The 25,848-nt window shown below is 36.7% G+C and overlaps 2 protein-coding genes across 4 annotated transcripts; one reads left to right on the top strand and one right to left on the bottom strand.

Annotated features, from left to right (window-relative positions):
* Nucleotides 1–1,198: 1,198 nt before the first annotated feature.
* Nucleotides 1,199–6,542, top strand: LOC135598738 (protein Dr1 homolog). The gene is made up of 5 exons (XM_065093021.1): nt 1,199–1,491; nt 2,816–2,905; nt 3,994–4,088; nt 6,031–6,099; nt 6,187–6,542. Exons 1-5 carry the CDS (start codon nt 1,437–1,439, stop codon nt 6,340–6,342), a joined length of 465 nt encoding a protein of 154 aa, XP_064949093.1. The 5' UTR covers nt 1,199–1,436; the 3' UTR covers nt 6,343–6,542.
* Nucleotides 6,543–7,063: 521 nt separating this feature from the next.
* On the bottom strand, nt 7,064–23,502 carry LOC135598737 (phosphoenolpyruvate carboxylase 4-like). 3 transcript variants are annotated; one of them, XM_065093018.1, is made up of 21 exons: nt 23,287–23,502; nt 22,825–23,067; nt 22,243–22,399; nt 21,470–21,584; nt 21,327–21,404; nt 18,746–18,814; nt 18,592–18,670; nt 18,442–18,518; nt 18,254–18,349; nt 15,640–15,781; nt 13,974–14,108; nt 13,026–13,087; nt 12,379–12,675; nt 12,117–12,242; nt 11,868–11,969; nt 11,639–11,785; nt 9,751–9,849; nt 9,583–9,671; nt 9,184–9,310; nt 8,904–9,110; nt 7,064–8,099 (listed from the first exon to the last, which is right to left on the bottom strand). In XM_065093018.1, the coding sequence occupies exons 1-21, from the start codon at nt 23,486–23,488 to the stop codon at nt 7,275–7,277; spliced, it is 3,474 nt and encodes a 1,157-aa protein (XP_064949090.1). In that variant the 5' UTR covers nt 23,489–23,502; the 3' UTR covers nt 7,064–7,274. The 3 variants fall into 3 exon arrangements, with proteins under 3 accessions (XP_064949090.1, XP_064949092.1, XP_064949091.1); XM_065093020.1 differs by having other exon boundaries at nt 22,243–22,406; nt 22,825–23,014; nt 23,287–23,427; XM_065093019.1 differs by having other exon boundaries at nt 22,243–22,406; nt 23,287–23,425.
* Between the last annotated feature and the right edge of the window lie 2,346 nt (nt 23,503–25,848).

The following is a 25,848-nucleotide window of genomic DNA, read 5'->3' on the forward strand; positions in this document are numbered from 1 at the left end:
ATTTGGCTTTCAACCCACTTTCTTCCTCGGTCGGAGATTTCCTCTGACCCAGTGTTGCTCAAGTACTACTCTGAGAACAGGTTTCTCTTTCTGATTTCCCTCTATTGTTTGTTTGGTGCTGCATGCTGATCATGTTATTGTTCTCGTCACTCTTTAATAACAATGGTTGATGCTATACTTCCCCCTGAATTTTATGGCATGACTGAGAGATGAATGGGGTAGAGAGCTAAATTGTTTGATGTGTCTTTTGTGGTTTGACGTGAACCAGCGGTGATTCGCGGGAATCGCGGTGAGCTTACCTGGACATTGAACTGGCTTCAAAAATTAGATCGGCCGAAATGGATCGAACTCTCGGTGTCCTTTTTCTCACGCGTGGGGATCATAAGAACCTAATCGCGGTGTGAGCCACCAGGTGCGAGGGTCCCAAGTTCGCCCCGGTTATCTTACCACACGTCAGCTAGATGACAAAAGGCCCGAAAAATTATTTTTATGGCCCCAAAATGCTCGTTTTGAGGTGTCGCATTCTCACAGGCGGTGACCACAACCTACTCGCCAGGTTATTTGCTTTAATTGATGGAAGGGAGAGTGGAAACCGCGCTCGGCCGTTTCATGTTTCAGGGATAAAAACTACTGCGCTTATCTTACCGCCCATCGATCGGATGACTAAAGGCCTCCAAAAAATTTTCTTCGGCGTGAAATGGCTCTTTTCCTGTTTCCCTATTCTCAACGGCGGTGACCATAACCTGCAAACAGATCTTCAAATGGTCAGCTGCCCCAACGGCCAATACGTTCTCGCTGTTTGCGGGAAATGATGGATGAAGACCTGATGAAATGCATCCCAGCCCTTCATCGATAGGGAATGTAAACTAACGCTCGGTCAGCGTACCACCCATTCGTCAGTTGACATAAGGTCTTAGAAAAAAGTGTTTTCACACGAAACCGTTCATTTTCTCCGGCCCTATTCTCACATGGCGGTGAGCAGAACGGTTATTCGTCGTGCTACGCGCGCCGGTTGACGGATGAAGCGGTGGAAAAGCATCCCGGCCGTTCATCTTTCAGGATAAGAACCAACAGACGTCAATGGTTTCAGTTAACTTAACAATGATCCGGATCCTGACCGAGGAGTGTGGATCATAAATATGTAGTGGAAACCCGACACCCGACCCGCTAACACCTACGCTTGCACGCACGTATTTGGTAGGCCTCGATGTGACGACAAAAATGAACTCCGGATTGCCCCAGTTTCACCGCCTGGTCTCGACTTCGACTTGATCTCTCCGCCGCAGTAACCCTTGTTTCTATAATCGATCCCATATTGCTTGGATCGTCGTCCTCGCGATTCTTCGCTTTTCCCCGGTTTCTTCCCTCTCCGACCGTTTTCGACCACCCGGAGCGAAGAGGAATTGAAATCGATCCTTTTAGGGTTTGATCGGAAGATGGAACCGATGGACATCGTCGGGAAGTCGAAAGAGGACGTATCGCTCCCGAAATGTGAGTTCTTTGCCCTAATGGATGATACTCCGGTGTTTGATTGTCGTCGGGAATTGATCGAGTGTTTCTTTCTCGATTGTCTGACTTTTAAGTTGGGTAGAATGTTTCCTGCATTAAGGTTGGTTAAGTATTATAATATGTTCTTGGATTTGGATCGTATGACATGGAGAAAAAAAGGTGCATAAGTTAATTAGTGGCGTCCTTCATCCTGGTGGGAAGTTTGGATCCTTCAAGAGTTCAGCAAGCTGGGCCGTTTCATCCATTCAGGTAGTGATACTAGGTTTGGGGTAGCCTGTTACAAGGAGCTAAATTTTACCTTGTGTGAAAATTATGCAAAACAAATGTGAGATTAGAAGACACATTGAACATAGTTTCATGGTACACTATATATATATTCTATCCTTAGTGCAAATCTTTGAGTTAGGACTCAAAGTAGTGAAAGCACGAAATTATCCATCTCATAGATAAGCCCCTTACAACAAGACAGTAATCTTCCCGCATTGAATTCTGTTGATGTTATGTTCTTATAGGAACAATATTCTCAGCACTATTTTATTAGGAAATACAAATATTCCATCATTGGGTTCTTATTTTCTAATAGGCTTCTTGGCAAAATAATGGAAGTTTCCTAAGAAATTTAATGGTTTTGTGGTTTCCATTATGGTAATAGGCTTCTTGACAAAATAAAATTTGTGGTTTTCTGAGAAATTCAGTGCCAAGGTCGAGCTCATTGCTTATATATATACATAAAAACTTTTGCTGGTTTCCTAAGCAAGACCTACAAATAGCAAAAGGTGACCGTGACAAAACTCTAGCTTTGTCATGATCTATATGTGTTATTCATGTTCAAGAAAATTTAACCATCTCTTGTCAGTTCTGTGTTGATGTATGTCGTCACCTTAGTAAAGAGAATATCAAGTAACTCAATGAGGATTTAATGCTTTGTACTTTCCTACAGGAATTTTGTGGCTTATAGTTCAGAATAGTTTGTGATTGATACATGTGCTTTTAATTCCATTTTTTCTACTCTTATTTTAGCTCATGATGACCTGTATGTCTAAATGAAGACATCCTGAAGGGCCTGAATATCACTCATTTAAAATATAAAGCACATCACCCATTTCAAGAAAAAGTGCTGATGTGAGATTTTAGAAAAATATCTGTCTGTAACAAGATAACAATTAGGAAGGGTTGTAATTAATAGCACTCTGTCAATGTTTGAACATGTTTAAATTCAGTCTTGTTTGATATCTTTTCACATCAAATAAATTTCATTTATAGATTTTGAGTTATATCCTAATCTAGTATGATGGTTACTTTTCAGCAACAATGTTCAAGATTATAAAGGAGATGCTACCACCTGATGTTCGTGTAGCTAGAGATACTCAAGATCTTCTCGTGGAATGTTGCGTAGGCAAGTGGAATTTATAAGCCATTAGATGGATTTTTTAGCATATTTGTCTGCTGCTAGTCTTGGTTTTTGTTTTCCCTATGAACGATAATATTTTGAAATGATGGTAGACATTAACAGGAAAATTTGTAACTCTTCTCGCAATATGTTCTTCATAAGGAAGCAAATATTACAGGGACAGATATTGTTTGGATTCACTCAGTGACATGAATCATCCATGTCAATCTCTACAATTCTTTGTTTGAATTTTAAGAAAATTAAAATTAATTTTTGAGCAACCTGCACTTGGATGTCTCCCATGTGTAGGGAGTTGCATTAACTTCTATGTAGGAGACGTATATATTGTTCGGAACATAGTGTCCTATACGATGGATGTATCATGTTTGTGTCATACTCTTTCTTATGAGCAACAATGTGGCACCCTAGTTTAGTCCCATTTCAGAAGGAGAGGAGTATTCGGTTGGTTTGGTTAAATGAGTCTACCATCGTTAACATGGACTTGAACATTTTGGGCTATATGGTTGTAGGCCTATCAAATTAATGGGTCTTTCATCCATTTGTCATGACAATTGACATCATAGTGAATCTTGCACTAGAGACGGTGAAGGATTCAAGTAGGAGAAAATTACCCATGATTAAGATTGGAGATACATCATGACATGGAGCTAGAATTAAACTGGGCTTCACATACCACCGGCTAAGCTTGATAGTGAAATATGATCAAAGACATGAGTTGCATGAGGACATCAATCCCCACAATGGTATTGGGAGGAGGTCATGTGGTTTTAGGTGTATCATGTTAATGGATCAGTTTGTCCATTGAGCCAAGTTGAGACAAAGAAAGCAAACAAGAATAAGTACCTTTAACTCTTTAAGAGTATGCAACTAATAAGAAAACTGTTAGTTTCCTGTTTGATTTGTTTCTGCTCTTGTATTTTACCATTACATTGTCATCTAATGCCAGAAATACTTATTATCTTTTCTCAAACGATGACATGTCTTCTAGTATTGGTGGTTAACTTCACAAGTTGCCATTCTTGTGTTATTTTGGTTCTACAGATTAAGCTTTTAATTTTTATCATAATTGGCAGAATTTATCAATCTTCTATCTTCGGAGTCCAATGAAGTATGTAATCGAGAGGACAAAAAGACAATTGCACCAGAGCATGTGCTCAAGGCTTTGGAGGTTGAGTCATTCTACAATCTCTCTCTCTCTCTCTCTCTCTCTCTCTCTCTCTCTTGAAGTTGTAGTTATGTCCGTTTCTTTGTTATTGTAAAGTTTTTATGGTCTTGTGGTATATTCATCTCGACCAGGATTTTTAGGATTTTAACAAATGGGATAAGGATTTTCTTACTGCCGTAGTCATACTCTAGCTTTGTTGAGTAGTCATAGCTGATTCTAGAATAGCTAAGGACTTGCTAGTGTTTAATTCTCTTTTAGATTGTGTTCTCTTTCTGATTTCAGTAGAGATAAGATAATCTGATATTGTTACAGAGCTTTTCTTTAAATAGATATTTCAGTGAGGTTGAATATACTCCTGACATGATGTCCATTTGACATAGCTATTTTTATGAAATAGAAATGTTCCTTGAAATAACAAACTGAGGTTGTACCCTTTTTATTTCCTACAATCCCTAAGGTGCTTCAAAGAAAGGATTTAACTGTAGAACAACAAACTCACATTGTGTAGAAGAAATTATATTGTATGTTGAGGGGTGCATCCATAGTGTTGATAGATTTATGGGAAGAGGAGAATGGTTAGCTTGGACTGTTGGAATTCTGCAGATAGAGGAATCAAATTAGAAAAGTTAGTATTACAACAAGATAGGGCCGTGAACTATGCTCCTGGTTTCTTCAATCTCTGTAAGATAAAATTCAAAGAAAAATAGTGTTATAGCATTTACAGGAAGATTTGCTTAACTATTCGACATGTAAACATGTACAGTCTTGTCTTTTGAAGTCATATCAGCTTACTTGATGCAGATCCACTGTTGTTGTACTGACTGTTTGATAAGTTTTCTAGAAGCAAGATAAAAGTAATAGATGGAAAACACCAGTGTGTCGTGGCATCATGGGATCAGCAAATGAATTTGAAGTAGTCTTCCATATGCTGAGAAACACATCTTACCATTAATACTTTAAGATTCTAAGTTGAATAGTCCAAGAAGACATCAAACAAATGAAAAAGAAAAGCATCCCTCTCCACTTCTTTTCTGCCTATACCAAGTAGCAGTATGAATCAACTAGTTTCCTCATATTTTTTCAAAAATGTTGTTGTTTCTGAATGACCCTATCAGATTGTTTTTGAATCTCAGTTTTTCAGTCTTCAAGTCACTTATGGTTTTCTGCATTCCAGAGCTGCTAGGAACGTGTCCATGGTCATGCAGACCATAAGTATCTCCAAAGTTCGTTCAAAAGGATTTTGATGATAAACAAGCATCAAAGTTAACAAGTTTCATTAAGCTTTGCACTTAGGGAGGGACAAGGAATTAAAAGCAGCTCTTTAAAAAAGTGTGTATAATAGGTAAAAATATGCAGCCTACATGTTATATCAGTCACCAGTCCAATGAGCAAATGTGGGATTAAATTTTGTTAGGAGAAAGAATCTAGTTTCTTTACAGCAAAATGTGTCTTGACATAGATTCCTGTCCTTTGGCACTGCATATATCTTATCCTGCATCTTGAGATTTATACTTAAGAATCAAAAAGAAAAATTAGGTGAAGAAATAGCAGCTCCGTGGTAAGGGACACAAATTGTTGACCAATACAAATCCTTATTTTGGATTCACCAATTTGTGGCCTGGCCATGCTGTTATAAGGCTATTTTTCACTTTAATCTTCCTTCTGAGCTTGCATACCAGAATCGTCAGTACTATCTTTCTAGAAACAAGCATGAAAGGACTCACAATGTGGTGATCATCTTTGTAAAAGAATATGATTACATTATGAGATATAGGATTGGAGCTTATGTTACTAGTATTATGAGGTGCAACCTTTTCCAGTAATTGTCATCTGATGTCCGGTGAGGCTGATAAGTACACCTAACACTCTCTTTTGGACCTAGATATCATCCTGCTGTTTTCATTTTTTTTCCAGTATATTTTGATGTGGTTATTTGTGGTACCAGGTTCTTGGCTTTGGTGAATACATTGAGGAGGTTTATGCTGCATACGAACAACATAAGCTTGACACCCTTGTAGGTTCATAATTGAATTTCTGTTGTTCTTACCATGTGTTCCTTCTAAAACATTTGTACATATATCTTCTATCCATTCTTGTGCAGGACTCACCTAAAGGTGGTAAATTTAGCGGTATCGAGATGACAGAGGAAGAAGCATTGGCAGAGCAACAGAGGATGTTTGCGGAGGCGCGTGCTAGAATGAATAACGGAGTTAGCATTCAAAAGCAGCCAGAGGCTGACAACAATCTGGAAAGCTGATGATGGATCCTGATATTTTATGATTGTGCCAAACATCCTCTAGAGTTGCACAATCGAAACGATGACATTCTAATGAATGGCATGTTGTAGATGGAGCTATTAACTATGACAGCAATGCCTGATAATGTAGCCGTACAGTTTATGGAAAAGCAGAATGCTATAGTGTTTTTTCATGGAGATATAGAAGCTACATTTGCCAACTACGGTCATCCAAGTTCAAGCAGGTCTGTCATGCATTAATATTCTGGCCAACTTGGGTTGCTTTGGAAAACATTTGGTCTGATACTTCAAACCAAACCTCAGGATGGTGAACTAAAAGTATCTGATCTCAGACTACAAGAATAATAAATCAAGAAGCCACACAGCATCCGTGACTCATCTTTTGCCTTAATTTTCACAGATCCGGTCTTAAGTCGAGAATATAATTGAAGGGTTTGGTATTCCGTGACCATGCAGGTATCTTTCTTGTGCCATTTGATGTTAAACCCGCGACTCTGATACGTCTTACTTGTGCCATTTTAAGTTGGAAGCTATCGCCACCTTGCACGGGTATCACTGTTTCAGGCGACAACCACATCTACTGTATTGAGTCGAGTCATCACATCAAGGGTACATCTTCGACAAAAAAAGGACATGCAACAGCAACGAGAACAGCCCATATATTTATTTGCGTCCGTCAACCGTGAGTGGAAAGCTAACCTCAAGAATTATCAGAAACAACAGAGGGAACCAAATATGACACTGCCGAAGTCTGGTGATGAAACATAAATATATCAAGAACAAGTCCTTCTGGAATATCCGAACATGGATTTACTGCATTAAAAAAAAAACTCACAAAGCATTCAAAATTGAACCTCCGGGAACTTTATTTTCAGTAAGTCTCTGAAAGATAATAATACCAAGCATGTAGAAGCTAAATGTGTGTGTATATATCAACCGGTGTTTCTCATCCCTGCAGCAATGCCATTAATTGTGATGAGCAGAGCATCACGAAGCTTATGGTTCTCAACATCGCATCTTAACCTCTGCAGTATCTCCACCTGCAAGAGATTAAGTGGATTGAGATATGGCAGCCTGCCTTCAATCAGCCTCCTCAATATCCTGTTGTTGGACGACAGTTTCTTGTGCCCACTGACAACTAGAACACACTTCTCTGTTGTCAGTAATTCCAACCTCAGTTCAGAACCTAGGGCCCTTCTGCTCTCAGAGACGAGCGTTTCTTCGTAGTGCTTGGTAATGGGAATGTCAGCCTTCGCAATCACCATTTCGATCAGATCGATGGTGGACTGAAAGAAAGGCCATTCATTGTACATAGCCTTCAGGTCATCTTGGTAGCCTTTGTCGCATGCATTCTTGAGGCCAGTGCCCACACCGAGCCATGCAGGGAGCACAAACCTTGTTTGAGTCCAAGCAAACACCCATGGAATGGCTCGCAGATGCCCAATACCAGTGGAGGCCTTCCTCCTTGTAGGCCTACTTCCTATGTTCAGAAAGCCAAGCTCGGCCTGAGGAGTGGCCTCCTGGAAGTAGCCTAGGAATTCAGGGTTGTCATACACAGTGCTGCGGTAGTGGTTGCAGCTCGTCTTGGAGATCTCCTCCATCACATGACGCCACTTCTCTTCTCTTGGGGGGAGTGGAGGATGCATTGTTGCAAGAAGTACAGCTGTTGTGTAGATCTCAAGTTGCCTTACGGCTGTCTGTGGAAGACCAAACTTGGCCTGGACCATTTCACCTTGTTCAGTTGATCGTAGGGATCCCTGACCACAACAAATGTTCAAGTAATTGCAACTGTGCCTATAAATAGTAATACAACTTGAATTACGAAAACTACATGCGATAAAATTAAATGCATGTTTACAAAAAAAAAAGGGAAAAAAAAAGAATATTTACCAAGTTCAGTGTATTTAAATGATAAATAAATGCAGCTTAACTATCCCAAAAATGAGCAATAAATGTCCATCAGAAATGGTACCTGGAGGATAACTAATGTGGCTGGGTTCAGTATAGGCATAATTTTTGGTCAAAGTTTCGGCCAACCTTTAGTTTTATATGTATAGATTTCTTATATTCAGAGTTTTTTCAAGAAATTGCTCACACATTTACACTACTAAGATGTACAAGATATTTCTCAATCAGCCATTCTGAGATCCTTGTGACATAAATATAATGTATGAAGAACCATCATTAATTTCATTAAATGATTTCATGATCTCTTAGCATGTCAGGGAGATAGATGAATGTCATATATGGATATCTAAGACATTTACAGGTGGAAATTAGGTTCAAGTCAATGATTTTTATGAAATATACTAGTTCCTGAGTGCATATTTCAGTAATATATGGAACATAAATCAATATCAATAGCAAAAAGGAAGATGGTTAACGTCTACTCAGATTTTACTGGGTCTGCTAAATTGCTGCATCATGAAGACATAAATTACAATACTGACTCCAATGTGAGTCTCAGTGGAGCTTATTGTTTATTAAAAGCGAAGAATGAAATTAATTAATATAGATTTGGCCTTAATGCAACTCTATCAGCATAATAAAAGTCAACTTACCATTACAGAACCAGGAGGTTGTGACTGTATGGCAAGATATGTTGGCCCACCACCACGACCAATACTACCACCCCGCCCGTGAAAAAGTGTGACTTTGATACCATACTCATTACAGGCAGCAACAACGCCCTCTTGAGCCTTGTACAGTTCCCACGCTGCAGTAAAGCGCCCAGCATCTTTACCGGAATCAGAGTAGCCAACCATGACCTGACCATTATTTGCTGGTCTCAGAAATGAGAACTACTTAGCGAATAGTAAAACTGAAAGGAAAAACTATTACCTCTTGATGCCCATTATGATTCTTTATAATGTGCTCCCTGTACCAGTCAATTGACAACAGCTTCCTAATCACAGAGCCAGCTCGTCTAAGATCATTCACGGTTTCAAACAATGGAACAACTCTAAGCCTGTATCAACCAAAAGTAATCAGTTCCAATATCAATAGAAATATTCTATTATTTAGTCACATTATTGTTCCCTTTTTTTTTGTGATGAACATACGCTATAATATATCCAGCAGCATCTTTGCTTCTAAAATTTAATCTGCACTAACTTATCCTATTCTCTGAAATTTGAAAAAACAATGATTTGAGATTGTTAAACTATTCAAACATTTCAGCTAGAATGTTAGGAAATTCAATCATGATGAACTTCAAAACTTGAAAATTAATCATCTTACGTTCCACCCGGACATGGTCTTCCTAGTTCCCCACTCACAGAAAGTCTTGCATCTTTCTGCAACAGCTCTACAGCAAGAACATCACTTGCCTGCCAAATATATGTTCAGATTAGAAACTGTGTTAAATTGTTGCATTTAAGTTGTAAAACATTGTTGAGATGTAAATACATTTGAAGCCATTGAAATCACATATGCTCCAAGAGAATCACTTCCTAGCTCAGCAGCAACTCGAAAAGTGTCAAGAACCTCTTTTACGTCAGTGGCCACCTAAAACACCAATTGGCAAAATGGTTTCAGATGGAAAAAGAAACATGCTAATCTTGATCTTAATTCTTAGCACACACAGTTAGTGGCATCAGTACAAAGCATATATGAAACCATACAAACTGCTGTTCAATTTCCCAGTATTCTCATTATCATTGCTATATTAATAGGTTACTTGGTGCTTAATAAATCTTAGTGTCTTAGCAGCTCCCTAAATAATTTAAAAATTAAGTTTAGATAGCTCAAACTTATAGCTGCCAGATATTTCCAACAGTGAAGCAATAAATTAATGCAAACAGCAAGGTCTGGAATCCTAGACAAAGTTTATTCCCCAATTAATGTAAGAAATAGGTTTCCGTTCCACAATCCTTTTGCCACCTTGTAGCTTGGATAATGCTTCTTAGTTTACCTTAGAAGGACAGGTTTCATTCACCAAAGTTTAAAAACATTCTCTAAAATAATGCTTATTAATAGGATGAAGATTCTAACAGTGAGTTGGTCAAATAACAGAAGATTCCGGTATCAATTCATGAAGCTGATAGCAACCCCTGTCAGATTAATAAACCTGGCTTAGCCCAGAGTCTTAAATTACACACAAAAAGTTGACTTTCATCAATTCAAATCCAATGGATTCGGCGATCTTTCAGTTTAAACACCAGATTTATCATGTACAGAAAACAGGAGAATACCTAAATGTGTAGATAGAACTGATTAATTTATATGAACTTCAAACAGCAAAAGAGAAGGATAATGGGATCTGCCACTTTACCCTTAAAATCCTCTGATGCTTAGTGAAAATCTTGTCTATTATATACCATGAGAAAAGTTGGATATATACCATGCGAAAGTACCAAGGATAATACAGAGAGGGAAAGGAAGAATAATAGAAGAAAGAGGAAAATATACCAAGATTTCCTCTTCCTTACCACTCACCTTGTCAAACCCACTTACCCTTTCCACACAGCCAGTTCAAGCAGTTGCTCCGATCAATGCTCACATACTATCACGTGGTATATGTGGGCTTGGGTCCAGTCCCCGCTTGGACTAGTATATACAGTTTCAAACTCTGAACGCAGGTCATATACCACAATGCTCTACTCCATGCTTTTGTTATCCAACATCAAGTGGCTAATCATCCAACCAACAGAAAAGCCCAATGAAGTGTTGTCTTAATCCTCACTAGCAATTTGTGGGATACTACAATTAATAAAATGTTGCTTCAACATGCCATTTAGCAAGCAAAAAAGGCTAACTTTATTTATCCAAATATATGTGTATATTCATGCTTTTCCAAAATGATCCTAGCTTTATTATCTCAATTGTCAATAAGCATCATGAACTAATTCAGGAACATAGGTTACTTAGTTCATTATTTCGCTGCCCTATCAAATTACTCCAAATATATGTGTATATTCATGCTTTTCCAAAGTGATCCTAGCTTTATTATCTCAATTATCAATAAGCATCATGAACTAATTCAATCATTCATTACTTAAGAATAGTATTCAGTCATTCATTAATGAATTGTTTCTCACCAATTCTAGATTATTCCAAAATGGAACTAATTATATGGTTTTATAAGATATTTAATTAATACAATCCATCCTTCAAGTTTTGGATTTACTTCGAAAAGTAATAGTTAATTATTATGTAAAACTAGGGTCAAAGCAATAAGAAGGAATATCACAAAAAAATTTAAAATTCTAATAACTTTTAAGAAGAGTATATATAAACTTATAAAGAACTTAATGAACACTTAAAAGATAGTGAACATTTAGAGAAGAGAACAGACTTCTATAGTTGGTGGTACTAGAGGCCGCTTTCCTTTCAGCTCTCTAGTCAGGAATTCCAATTTTTTCTCTTCATCCCATTCGCTGTATAATCCCAAGTCTAAGTATCTTGTAACAGCATCTAACGCTTCAGAATGCCGGTTAGATTCCTGTAAAAGATTAGCATATAACTAAGTTAAGTATATGCAGCACGACATCCAAAATGAAACTGGTAAAAGCAGTAATTAGTACCTGACGTAAATCAAGCTTCATTAGTACCACACCAAAGGTGGCTACCCTTCGTATCAGATCTGCTAACCGCCCATCAGCAAGGATGCCAGATCCACATGATTGCTTCAAAGAAGCAATTAGAAAAGTTTATCATCAACATCTAAATAGCATAAACAGAATGAAACTACAAATGCCTTTTTTATTTTTCAAAATGGGTACAAAAGATTTAATAAAAAAAGAAAGAACTAGAGATTCAGAGAAGGCTCTTACCAAGGATTCATAGCAAAGAATTAGTGGTTCAAGAAGTTGATCTGAAGTTTCATAGTATTCTGCAGGATCATGTTCACACGGGAGATCCTCAAGTTGAAGTTCCAGGCGCCTTCGAGTCTTCATTAGCTGATGCATAAGTTAAAGAATGAATTTTATAATTAATACATTTGTTTGAATAAACTATCTGATAAATAAATTAGTTTCTTTAAAAATAGGAAAAAACTAGCTAAGTTCTGGTCTAGAAGTTTTGCTGTTGACGTACCTTGTCTTTGACATTGCCAAGAACGACTCTATATGGAGTGATCCCAGGACGTTGATGCAGGCTAGGTTCTAAAAGTTTCCGGAAGCTTGACCTGCCTATTTGAGATTCTGCAAATAACTTTCTTTGTGCAAGAAGTTGACTAGAGCTTGACCTAGGTATCTTTGATGACCCTGCTAAAGATGACTGGCTAGTGGGACTAGGTAAAGAACCATCTGTAGAAATTCTTGTTTCTCCAAATTTTGTCAAGGAATCCTGAGATGAACTCAGAAATGACCGAACTGGAGAACTTTTGCCATTCTGTAATGAGCAAATTATGTTAGTCAAGGATTTAAATCTGTCCGATTTAAGTTTCAGTAATCTACTCAACCAAAACAATACCATAAACAGGGTGGTATACCACCCTGTAATGCTCCGTATCAACCAAAAACAATAAAATAAAATAATACCGACCAGCGCCAGACCATATGGTCCAAAACTGGTCCTTGGTCATCAGTAAATGTACCAACCAGTATTTGAATCCATGAAGTCAGCTGAATATAATACATATCTTTCAAATGATAAAATAATGGTACAGAAAAAGGCAAGAGAATAATGATCTCAAGATATAAAGAACAGGAATGAACCTAAAAAAGTGCCCTAAGACTTACCTGACGATTTATGTTGCCAGGAAATTCTACTACAGGATATTCAGATCCACCATCATTGCATTCTACATGAGAAACCAACCACATAAATGCTGATTATCCATGACAAAAATCTAATCAGACACTAGATATGCTACATGTTATTCATGTTAGTCAGCATTGTCAGTGTACGTGTTTGTTAAGGAAAACAAGATGGCAACTTCTTGAAACTTATTTCTTTTAAGTTGCGGAACCCTTATTCTTTAGGCCTTTACATGTTTGACATGGGAAAAATTCTTGCAAACAAAGAACAAGCACCAGTAATCATGTCAATGCATTGATCAAGTTGTCATGCACTTATAGATGCTTTCAATTTATTGTAGAAACTTGGATCAGAAGCACCATGAAGGCTCGAGATCAATAAATTCCAAACTTTTTTACCTAATAAAAGATTGACATCAATACTGTGATCCAAGTGGTACTCACTAAAAGCATTTCAAATAAAATCAAGAGTAGCATATCCTCAGATAGCCAATTCATGCAGTTTAAAGTGCTATATTGGTAATCCACATCATTTATTGCTAAAATGTATTATTTGCAATAACCCAAGAAAACAGTATTTTCTTTCATTAGACGTATTAAAGGCTCTGTCTAATTAAATTCTACTATAAATTACCGAATGCAGATATATCAAATTAGCAAATAAAGGATGTCAAAGCCAAAAAGAAGCATGAACAAGTTTTTGAAAAATTAAAAGTCTTAGTCAATCATACAAAGGAGAGTGAGTGAAAAAAACAAGTCTAAAGTAATCACATTTGAAAGACACTGAAGTTGAAGGTCTTTAAAGCTCCACCAAACATTTTGCTTATGAAAAATAAAACTATGGTATACACTACACAGCATATAACAGTAATCCAATAATAAAACATAAAACAGAAATCCACTAGTGAAAAGATTGATGTTTTTTGTTACCCGTGCAAGCTGGAAGATATGCACCAGCAGGAAGTTGTGCTGGCAAAGCAGATATATGCGGATTGTGATGCTTTGCATGGTTTCGGTTTGGGCTTGGATTCCAGCTTTCAGAATGTTGGTTCTCAGATTCTGATTCTGCAGAAGCAAATTGTTAAACAAATTTATTTAAGAAATAGAAGTCATAGGTTGGAAATCTATGTGCCATTACCGAAACTCCAAAAGAATGTAAAATAACTAAATTTCTAACACGAATCATGATAATATTTAGCAAGGTTTGCAGGTACTTAAGATGGGAGGCTTAACATAAGTTATGAAGAACAAGAATCTAGTTGCCGACACAGATATCATTTTACTTCACTATAAAATTACTACAAATATGCTGGCCAAAAGATGCCTGAAAATATGGTTTTTAACAGAAAAACATGGTGGAGCAACATGGCCAAATAATGATCCATTTAAGTAACCAGATATAGCTAAAAATGAAGCATATTACCACAAAAAGAAAAGTATTACTGATGCCGGCCGAAAGGAAATTATAAACTTCAGTTATCAGAAATGTATAAACATCTCCGTGCATCTTCATATAACACAAGCCAAACATACATCTATCTGTTAAGGATACAAACAGTATTACTATAGGAGACATACTAGTAATTCATGCTTGCAGTAAAATTTACAATTTCTAGGACTGTCCATCCCAGTTAATTTTAAAAAAGTTTTTCAAATGGGTTTTAACTGATGTCCTTCAGCAAAATATAAATCCTATTTTGTGATCTGTTTTGCTCTTTTCAATTGTTACTTCTTATATTTTTCTTCCATGTTATGCACATCACAATCTACTATGTTCTGTAAGAGATTGGTCATCTTCCTGGGATGGACCATAAACTATAAGGCTTCACTAAAGATTGAGAAGACTGAAATTTGAGAACATAGAGTGACCAGTATTCAATCTTATATCAGTCATTAAGTTGTTACCAAAAGATAAGTGAAATTTAGGAAAAGGATATACTTGTTTAAGAAAAGAAAGTTTATATACAAACTCGTTATTGGTTCTAGTTATGTTTAGGCAACCAGAGATAATTATTTTTGAGGTTCCTCTATAGTGAAAAAAGAACAGAGAAAATAAGGATTTGACAAGAGCTCAGAAATTCAAATTCTTTACCATTTTTTTATTTCATTTACTAGACATGAAACTGAATGTGCAAAGGATCGACACAAAATCAACATGAAACTGAATGTCTATGTGCGCTGAAAGTATTTCTAGTATATTATTCTAATACTTGTATGTAAAAATCTGATATTTCAAATCAGCAATCATAAATACATAAATCAAAGCAAGGAAAATATGGCAGCTGATAATTTTTATACTCTATGAAGTATAGCATTTTCGTGTAATCTTGGAGTCCTGAACTATGGGGTGGCTCAATTTTGAATTGCTAAACAGCTTTATGAAGGTCAAATCATCCAAAATGTAGTACAAGATCAAGTCTTTAAATATTAAAATAGATCCCTTACTAAAAGATAATCCATGGAATTAGAGAATCATTTATCTTGAGATTGCTGTGCATACTATACCAACTAAGTTGACTTTCCATCACTTCATGGTCTCCTAAATCTAGCAGAAGCATGAAAGCAAAAGTACATTGATGATCTTAAATAAACAAACCTTTGAGTAAGATTTCATGTGCCAATCTTGCCAACTTATCACTGCATCTAATCATAGACAACTCAAATCTAAGATTATCAACCTCTCGAATGTAGAGATCAAATGCCATCCACCGTGATAACAAAGAAACATCTCTGGTAACCTGTGGCAAGCATATTAGAGCCCTTTAGCTATATGTAAAAAGAAAGTATCTTTGATAAACAACAATTATAAACTTGGTAGGACAAAGAAAATTTTTGTCATGGTAAAGAACAAAAGAATGGAAGAATTCAGAACAATTAAGTTCTCAGAAAATTTCAATTCTACACCATTGACCATTTCTTTTGAGATGCCCATATCTATTTAACTCAGCATCAGTAATGTTTCCCATTGTAGTCACCTAGAAACTCCAAATTAAAATCTAATATCATTGAGTAAAATGTAACAAAAAGACTTTTCCAGTGACCTAACTAAATGCTAATCTTAAGTTTATAAACAATTGTTAAATTAAAAAATTATGCAGTATAATTAGTTCCAGAAAACTAATTTCAAAGCATTCCAGAAAAGCAATTCTCTTATAGAATTGATAGCAATAGTAAGCCACTTAAGTAAGCAGTAATACAAACATCAGAGCAATAAAGTCTCAAGTGGTTGAGGAAAGGAACAGTAATAAACCCTATAGGCGTATCTTACCAAGGACAAAAGGGAACAACATGGAGGTTATAAAGGTAAAGAAAAGCATTTGTTTGATTAAGATTTGGCTTAAACACCATAATCATTTGAATGGTTCAAAACAATACACCCACATCTTTTCGAACACAAGGATACTTATAGACAAGGACTGCTGTACTGCCCGAAACGATATGGTACGGGCGGTATATACCGGTTCGGGCATGGGTCGATATGCGGACAACACCCATTTCGGGCAGTCTGGTTAAAATAATAAATAAATCAAAAAGGTGGACACTTGTCCAACTCAGCATTAAAAAAGAAAAACACAATTAGGGCTTGCGAACGTGAGCTCTCTTCTCGCATATGATGCCCTTGCCCTCACCGCTGTCACTTCCACTTTGCCACTGCTTCTTCTCCTCCTCTTCTGTCTTCTTATTCTTTCTACTTCTTCTTCCTCCTCTATCACTTCCTCTTCTTTCTTCTTCCTCCTTCCTCCTTTGTTCCTCCACTGGCCCTTCCTCTTCACCCTCTTTTTCTTCCTTGTCAAAACATCGGTACGCACCAACATACCTTGTTTTGGTACACTGGTACTAGCTAGTACGTACCAATCCGACAGATTGTCAAGACGGGTCTGGTACCCAAAATGGGCGAACCATGCTTCTAAATTCTAGAATTATAGCAATAGATAGATGAGAAAAATCTCCATTAGACACTGGATTAACAAATAAAAATTTATATGATTGATAAAAGATATGCAAAATGTATTACAAAAAAGTACTTGTATAAGTATAACAATATACGAGCAAAAAGACTATTCTGACCCAAATGATTGTCACCTTGGTTGTAAAGGAGCAATCTTACTTTACATTGACCCACTTTTTCTATAAATATGACTGGTAATAGAATAAATTATAATACTATTATCATATTTCAGAGTCAACCACTAGCATGTGTGTATTTATCCTAGTTATTTTATAACAAAACTTGTCAATTATGGTCCTTTCAAGCAAGGTTAGTGTTTTGTAGCACCACCTCATTATACCTTTATAGAACAACATAGCATCATTATGTTGTGCTAGCCTTTTAGGGACCCTCAGTCAGATGAATTAATGGTTTACAAATATAAATGATACCAAACAAACATGTAAAAATATGTACAAATCTTGTGTAGTTTAGGTCACATGGGCTATTTTGTCGAATCCACTCCATAGGATAGAAACTGACATGGGACTGACAAATTCAAAATGATGAAAATTCCATCATGTCAACACCTTGGAACTCCCAAGGTGGCACAAGGGGCCATTCCTCCGAGTAGTACCTAGGAGGTGAGAATTAAGGGTTAAGTGGACCATTTTGCTCCCGAACAATATTTTTATATTATTTTTTCCTTTTCCTATCCATAAGACCCTTGTGATACCACGGTCAGTGGTGGCATCCATTTACCGCAATGTAGTCTCTCATTTATTTCAAATTATATGCATCTCCAATAATGACCAAGTCAATTTACTCTTTTGCAAATTCAATCAACCTGATTTCTTTTGTCAGGTGTAAATGAAGAAAAGTGCTGCATGGACTAGCAAGGCAAAGCTGACCCCACACAGATTAGCAAGGCAAATCTACTCCATGAGAATCCTATGCAAGCCAAAAGCTAGCTTAATCATGTGTTAGTACTGCTAGGCATGGCATAACACAGCACATCCATAACATGATTTTTCTATAAACCCATTGTTGGTGATGTGAAAGACCAATAAAAAACCTTTTATTGGTGCTCTGCAAAGAGTGCAAACAACCTTTTATTGCAGCCAATCCAAAATCTAGAGTGAACATCAGTTGTACAGTGGAAATAAAAAACCCACTGAACTGCTGACATCAATCTCAGTAGCAATAAAAACAAATAAATGTCAGATTGTTCGAGTTAAAACTTCATATGATTAAATGCAAACTGATCATAAAAAAAACTTACTTTTGCTGTAACATTTGGATTTCCATCTCGATCACCGCCCATCCAAGAGCCAAATTTTATTGGTGTGCAGGTTAGTGGAAGTGGCCTACCAGTATGCTACAAATAGAAAATAAAAATGTCGGAACATGAACCAGATTTTCATATCTTTTTTTAATCTAATCAGGAAATATAACAGAAAGAAATGGGACCTTTTTCAGAGCAGTGCTGACACGACGTAAATAATGAGGTATGGCTTTCCAAAGTGATTGCTCAACAATGTGAAGACCTACAGGATGAGCAAGTAAACTATTAAACAACGTAATGAGGAATTACACCTCTATATAAGCATAGAACTATACCAGCTCTAGCTTCATCAACTGGAGTAGGTTTATGGCGCCTCAATTCATCTGTCTGCCATAATGAGGTGATCTCGCGAACCTAAAGGGACAAGAGTTTAGATGACAATATGAACACAATGAAGTTACCAATTTAAAAGACTGAACGAAAAAGTACCAGGTCTTCTATCAGTAGTTCTTTATCTTCAAGGCTAAGATCAGGTCTGTCATTAAACTCCAGAAGGTGCTGCAACATTGGTCAAATTCTGTTTAGAACATCACAAACGAGTTGATGCTACAAATGGAAAGAAATAACTATTGCACCAAAAAAACACTAGCAACTTCCATACATATACTACAAACGAAAACCTGACTCCCCGAAAGAGCATGAACTCGTAGTACTAACATGAAAAAGTTATGTTATCCCCATGTTATATTTGTTGTATTATATATTTATTTATTGTCCATGTGTTGCATCCATAAAGCACATCTTAGGACCAAAGCCAACTTTTGCTTGAAATTTAGCTTATTCATTATGTTTCATGAGCCAACAAGCACAAACTTGATAAAATGCATTTACCATCAATTCTTAAATTTATACAGAAATAGTTATCTTTCACAAGCTTGATGATACAGTGTTTGGAACTTCGTGTTGCAATTTTTTCCAATGACCTAATTGGTGGTTTCAAATTTTCAATTGCATTCTTGTTGCAATGATGCTAACATACACTAACATATCACAAGCCAACAAAGCATGACTGGGTAGCAAATTCAATGAAAGAACAAAAGAACATGTACTGGACGTAGAAACCAAGAGGCATGACTTTGGCATCCTAGAAACAGTATTCATGTTACCTTTTTGACACATGAAATACACTAATCCACCTTAATTACCTGAATGCATGATCACATCTAGGAGTGTACTGGAGAAAAAAAATTATTAAAGTGGTACATAGAAAAATTGTATCCCGATTGAAATTCAGTGATCCTTGCCTAAAACATTGTCTAGTCAGAACTTCATTTAAACATCCCCAATATACATTTATCTAGAACAACCACATCCTCTATCATTAAACTAAGGGTTAACAAAGTGAGTAGTAAGGACAATTTATTAGAACATAGAACTTCACGAGCAAGGCATGGGTGCAACTGCTTAGGTGCCACCTAATCAGGTTCATGGTACATGAGGGTAAGGATAAGCTTGGCTTTTCTGGATTGTGGTACACAATGAACCACCTATTTAGGCTCCTAAATATAATTGACAATATGTGTTTGTCTTACTAATTGGATCGAAGCACTGTAGCAAAAGATCTATAACTCATGAACTCTTTGGTTTTCCTTCTTCCTTTAATGAACAGTGCTTTGTTCTTTGACCTTTTCTTGAAGAATTTTGAAGTAGAAATTACTACAGATGTTATTTGTCTTTGGTTGGTTTATATCTATGAGATTGAATGGCACCGATGAGATTAGAACCCCACTGGGGGTTTCTATATTGCATACACAATAATCTGGATGCATAGTCATCGTGATTTAGGTAGAGGGAACCAGTAACTATGGTTGAGAGACATGAAATTTGTATCTCACAGAAAGGACAAATGAAGTGACGTTGAGATGCCAATAACATATCCCTGTAGTCTCTGTCGAGACATCGTAGTTGTTAGTCAATTGTTGCACTTGTACGCTATTTAATGCACTAGAAGTTTTAAAAAACATATGCCTATAATTATTTGGTGAATGCAATTAAAAAAGTAATTTAAAGCAGAATATCTAAATTCCTAGGCAGTTAGTAAATCTACACAGAATTTAACGTAATAATGGATGTAAAGCACATTTACAATTTACACAGACAGTCAAATTGTTGAGAAATATAATGTACTTCAAGCATATATGGAAATTGCTGGTGCAAATAAAAGTACTACAACAAACATTAAAGATATTTATTGCAACAGCTAGATCACAAAAATTATCCTTACCAGGTAAATCCCCCGTCAGTGACTAAAGATTGTAATACATCTACTTAATGCGAGACAAAGGAGGGAGACTGATGCTTTCTTTTCTTTTATTATTTTTTCCATGAATTGAATTGACCTTATTGTTCTCTGCCAGCTAGCTGACACATCATGTAAGAGTGAAGAACACAAAGAGAAGTATGGAGTGTACAACCATTATAAAGTATCAAACATAACCTTTTTTGTGGGCTGAGATCATCCTACATCTTTGAAAACTAAAACTTTAGGAAAACAAATATAAGGCCCAAATATTGTAAATGTGAAAAATGAAAGGTCATCAAAATAGTGACTCCTCACAAAAAGAAAATGAATACAAATAGTTAACAACTTTTGCTTAGCACTAAACCAACTGATATCAACCTTAAGGAGACTGAGTTAGAAAATATAGAAAAATACAGTGAAAAAAAAAAAAAGGAGAAGTCCCTTGGCAGGAGAGATCACCAGATGTGCTTCGGGTAACATGGTACCAGATATTACTATGTATATGCTAAACCCTATATGCAACTCCCTCTTATCATGCTTCAATTGTAGAACCCAGTGAAATGCTCTAAAGAAAAATATGAGACCTTATTTTTCCTAACACCTTGTGAAAGATTTGTAGTTTGCTAGGAAATCATAATATCTAGTTAGGATGAATATTGAAACAACACATTCATAAGTCCATAAAAAGCACAGAAACTGAAAGTAAGATAACTAGTTGATCATTCAGAAGTGGAATAAAATATTCACAATGGAGATTGGAGAGCTCACCGCTATTCTGATATGTTTGTATTGCAGAGTACGCCTGTTTATTTGGGTGGGATGTGCAGTCAATACTATTTCAACCTCCTGAAGCAACAAGCACATTTAAATACTGACTAAGACAACACCAGCAGTATCATAAGAGTACAAACCTGCTTGCAGAAAGTGTCATATAGTTCTTCTGGGGAAATACCACTCTGTATCAACTTAGTGAATGTGTCATCACATGATTTTGATAAATGCGCAACAGTGCGTGCCTTGCGAACCCTACATGAGAAATTGGATCATTTTGACATGTTGAAGTATAACATAAGTTAGTCATGATTCACATTCACCGATTTGGTGTCTCACTTTGAACGAAAAGAGACCATCTTCATATATGTTTATAGGGAATAGAATCTAGTAGATTGCCAGCAAAGAATTATAGACAACTACAAAGCTGCTCTATCATAATAACAACATCAAAGTAGATTATATAAAAACGGCATGTATTACATGCTTAATAAGATGTATACAAAAGATAAAATCATTAAGACCACATAATATATGCCAACAATTATCTTTTGTAGAACATAAGAAAGAAGTAACAAAAACAATGTTTCTGCTTTAGCAGTTGTAGTTCCCCTGAAACGAAATAGAAGAAGCGACATTTTCAATCCTTTGACTGAAAGGAATAAACGGTGATATAGTTCCAAGAGGCCAACTCATCCATTAATAGATTTTCCCATGAAAGTCTACAAACAGCGACAATGATCTCAGTAGCACATTAATGGTTGCCGACAGATAATTGCCAGTGAAGCCAAATGACATAGGGACAAATAAAAAGAAAAAAATATACTGATGACTAAATAATTCGAGGAGCAGCATCATATAGAGAGGGAATCATGTAAAGATAATAGGTCGAAGAGGTGTTGGAAGGAAGCACCTGTGATGGGTTTCTGCGATACCCATGAGGTTGAGGTAATGGCTAAAAGCGCGGGCAAGCGACAACGCGTCCTCGAGGGTCATATTCGAGATGTCGGTCGCGAGTTGCTTCTCGAGCAACTCCGCCATCCCCTCCATCCCCGCCGACCTCATATTAACTGCAGACTATCCCAACCAACGAGACAGTCAAAAATAAATAACGAAACCGATAAAAAGAAGAGAACCAATCGAGAAAACCTTGTCAAATGTCTTTTGTTGTTGTTTTTGTTGCTGCTTTCGTAGTTCAAGAATATCTTAAACCAATCGTTGAGTGTTCACAAGAACATCTCATCTAAACAAACGAAGTTTGTTTGTAGAGTTGAGTATATAATTTTGAAAATGAAAACAAGAAAAAAGAAAAGATCGGTAAAGAAAATCAAGAAAACCAAGAAGAAAAGAATCAAGAATCGCTCGGGAAGGTCAACGAAAGTAAGATCCGAGACCAACCACCACGCATTCCCAACGACAAAAGGAGACCCGCATCAAGATCGGATCGAAAGAGAGGAGGAAATGCGAAGCGGACGAGGGCTTATTGAAGACAGACCTGGGCGAGGACCCGCTTCCGCTCGATGTTCTCCATGAAGCGGGGGCCGACCTCCCGGTGGAGGACGTCGTGGAGGAGGTTGTCGAGGAGGCGGCAATCGTCCTCGAAGGCCTGGAAACAGATCTCCTCCGCAATGTCGTCGGTTGTGTCCGTCATCCTCTCTTCCTCGACCAAAGGCAAGACGCTTTATCTGCAAAAGACCGACACCACCGCCAAGAAAGAAACAGATACCCACCGCCACCACTAGTAGTCCAAAACAGAGAACCCCAAGAAACAGAGCATCAAAGAAGAGAAGAAAGAAAGAGGAAAAACCCGTGAGCAAGTGGAACAACGAACAGAATGATTAAGAAAGAAACAGGGGGTGCGTGCGCGTGTGTGTGTGTGTGTGTGTGTGACAGAGAGAGAGAGAGAGAGAGAGAGAGAAGAGAGAGAGAGAGAGAAGCGGTGGTTTGGAGTTTTTACCGCGTCTTCGGGCGAGAGAGGAGGTGCCACACGTCCGATGATGGGAGGTCTCGGTCAGGTAGCGTCGCCTCGATATCAGGAAAGTCGATGCTCTCCTCCTCCCGCGGGGCTTCCAACTCCCCGCCGGGGAGAGCTCCCGTCGAGGCGCCACTTCATGGTCGGAGCATGTAGCCTGGCGATATCTTTTCCTGCCACTTGGCATGTGGAGTGGACGCCATTTACGGGCCTTTCTCAGCCCACTGACGGCCTGTGTGTTCCTTTTCATCCCATCACATATTTAGTCTTCATCTCCACCGTCCACCTGTCTCCACTGAGTGCCATCTACCATCAGATCAAGGCGATCGTCCTCGTCCCGCGACTTGGGCCGCGAGGCACGAGTTCCTCACATGCCGTCGAAAGTTTCTTATATATTTTTATTATATTTCAAAGTCTTCTTATATATTTTTAATATATAATTAACAATAATTATTTTATATTTTTAAATATTTTAATAAAAAATAATTTTGTTTCATGTTCATCAGTGCTAAGTATACAGGATAGGAATAAAGACATTGAGAATTCCACACCCTGCATTCTCTCGTAAGGTAATAATATATAATGAACAGCCTCTTTTCTTAGAATCTTTAAATTATCAGATTCTACCTGCAAATAAGTGTTTTTTTCTTGTATAGTCATTTGTAGTCCATATTTAATTATCAGAGCCTCAATCTACTCGGCATCCATCTCAATGGTAGGTTTACAACCTGCAAGAATGCAATATTCATTACTATTGCTCAGTAGAAAGTCAATTCCATCATTACCTGTAGAAAGTCAGATTTCATTCGTACTAAGTTTCATATATATTTTATTTAATAATAAATAATTTGAAAATCAATTCTGGCTAATCAATGTCTAAAAAATGTTGACGTCAAAGAAAATGACTCAATCATCCTCTCGTTATAGATGACGTGGAGATGGTTATAGCGTATTGACTTTTATGAATAATAATGCACGAGAGATCATTTAGGTTTATCCATTCTTTTTCACTCCTATGAATAAAATATGAAGGAGAAGATGTTGAGATCATTACAGAAGCCCCCTCTACCCTAGTCGATCAAGTATAAAAATCGATCTTTGACGTTGACCCAAGAGTTGGATCTTCTCAAAAGGATATCACACCCTCCATTGAGACATCAGAACTAATTTAAGCATAAGAGGGATCGGGTTAAAAAACTCCTCATAATATTAGTCTTTATGCATGATCCCTTAAATAATCAGACCTTAGCTCAGAGTTATTTTAAGATCACCTCGGACGCCTCGAGACCATACGAAGATCATATCGGAACTACTTCAGTCATCTTACAGTTATCTAGAGGGGATATTGGATGTCGCCTTTGGGTTGAGAACAAACTAGATTGACTCAACCATCAATGGTACGTTTCCTCAACAAACTTAATATAACCTACTAAACAATTCTTTTAAATTCATCATGTACAAAATTATTTTATACGCAATAGATATTATGATAATTTTATTATGTTATAATGGAAATCATTATAACATTTGACTATAATTCCTTTGAGTATCAAAGCATTAAAAAAAATGGATAGATCCTATTGATATTTATTTTTTGAGTAAGAAATTGCTAAATCTTATTAGAGAAGTCATAGTTACAAATATATGATTAACATCATCATTATGAGATCCACGAAGACAACAAAATTGAACATTAAATTAAAAAAGATTATCAATCATAGTAGTCGTAGGTAGTTTTAGATGTAATAATTTCAAACAAAATAAGAAAACTTTATGAATGACATAAACGAACAATAGTCTAATCTTTTTTTTCTTTTTACCATACTAGAGAGGAATTGATTGTTGACTTAGTTGATGAGATCTCTCAATATCAGATTTTTTTTAATAATTATTTATTAAAACATATATTCCAAGTATTATCGATCATAAGATGAGACACACGAGCATTATTCAAATCGAAGTTCATATTCATATAAATCGGCATCAAACAAATAGGTAAATAAAAAAATGCAATTATTCTTAGTTATATGTGGTTGAGATCCGTCACCAATAATAGAAATAAAGTGTCTTGTAGATATTTAGTAGCATTCAAGAAAAGTCTTCTCCTAAATAGCATAATAAAATAAAAACACTCATTTATTTTATCTCATTTTATTTTACACATAAATATTTTAAAAACCATGTACATCACAACACTATGCGACATTTAACGTCATAATGTTAGATGCTCTCTGTGGGGCCCTTTGTTAGCTGTCCCACGTGGACGTAGAAATCATGATAGCTCTCTGTGAGGCCCGAAATCGTGATTACATCGAACCAAAGCTCTCAGAGTTTTGATTGCTCAACAATAACGACGAAGAGCAATTGAGAGATAAGAGGCATGATAGAATTAAGCAGAAAATTAATGATTCAGTAAAAGCTAGGACATCAAGAGAATAAGTAGAGAAAATATCGATAAATATATATACATAAAGTATTTGATATAATATTTGTATATGTTAGTAGCTTTAGACTTTATTTGCACAGTATATAAAGAACTGAATTTAT

The sequence above is a fragment of the Musa acuminata genome, chromosome BXJ2-1 (genome assembly GCF_036884655.1).
Source record: "Musa acuminata AAA Group cultivar baxijiao chromosome BXJ2-1, Cavendish_Baxijiao_AAA, whole genome shotgun sequence".
NCBI lineage: Eukaryota > Viridiplantae > Streptophyta > Magnoliopsida > Zingiberales > Musaceae > Musa > Musa acuminata.

What these genes read in the sequence shown, in the direction of transcription:
- LOC135598738 (XM_065093021.1), top strand. Translation starts at nt 1,437, where the DNA reads ATGGAACCGATGGACATCGTCGGGAAGTCGAAAGAGGACGTATCGCTC. An exon ending in GGACGTATCGCTCCCGAAAT is followed by an intron (nt 1,492 to 2,815) that starts GTGAGTTCTTTG and finishes GTTACTTTTCAG; the next exon opens with CAACAATGTTCAAGATTATA. An exon ending in AACATAAGCTTGACACCCTT is followed by an intron (nt 6,100 to 6,186) that starts GTAGGTTCATAA and finishes ATTCTTGTGCAG; the next exon opens with GACTCACCTAAAGGTGGTAA.
- LOC135598737 (XM_065093018.1), bottom strand. Translation starts at nt 23,488, where the DNA reads ATGCCAAGTGGCAGGAAAAGATATCGCCAGGCTACATGCTCCGACCAT. An exon ending in AGTTGATGAAGCTAGAGCTG is followed by an intron (nt 18,519 to 18,591) that starts GTATAGTTCTAT and finishes CTCATCCTGTAG; the next exon opens with GTCTTCACATTGTTGAGCAA. An exon ending in ACATGAAATCTTACTCAAAG is followed by an intron (nt 14,109 to 15,639) that starts GTTTGTTTATTT and finishes TTGCTTCTGCAG; the next exon opens with AATCAGAATCTGAGAACCAA.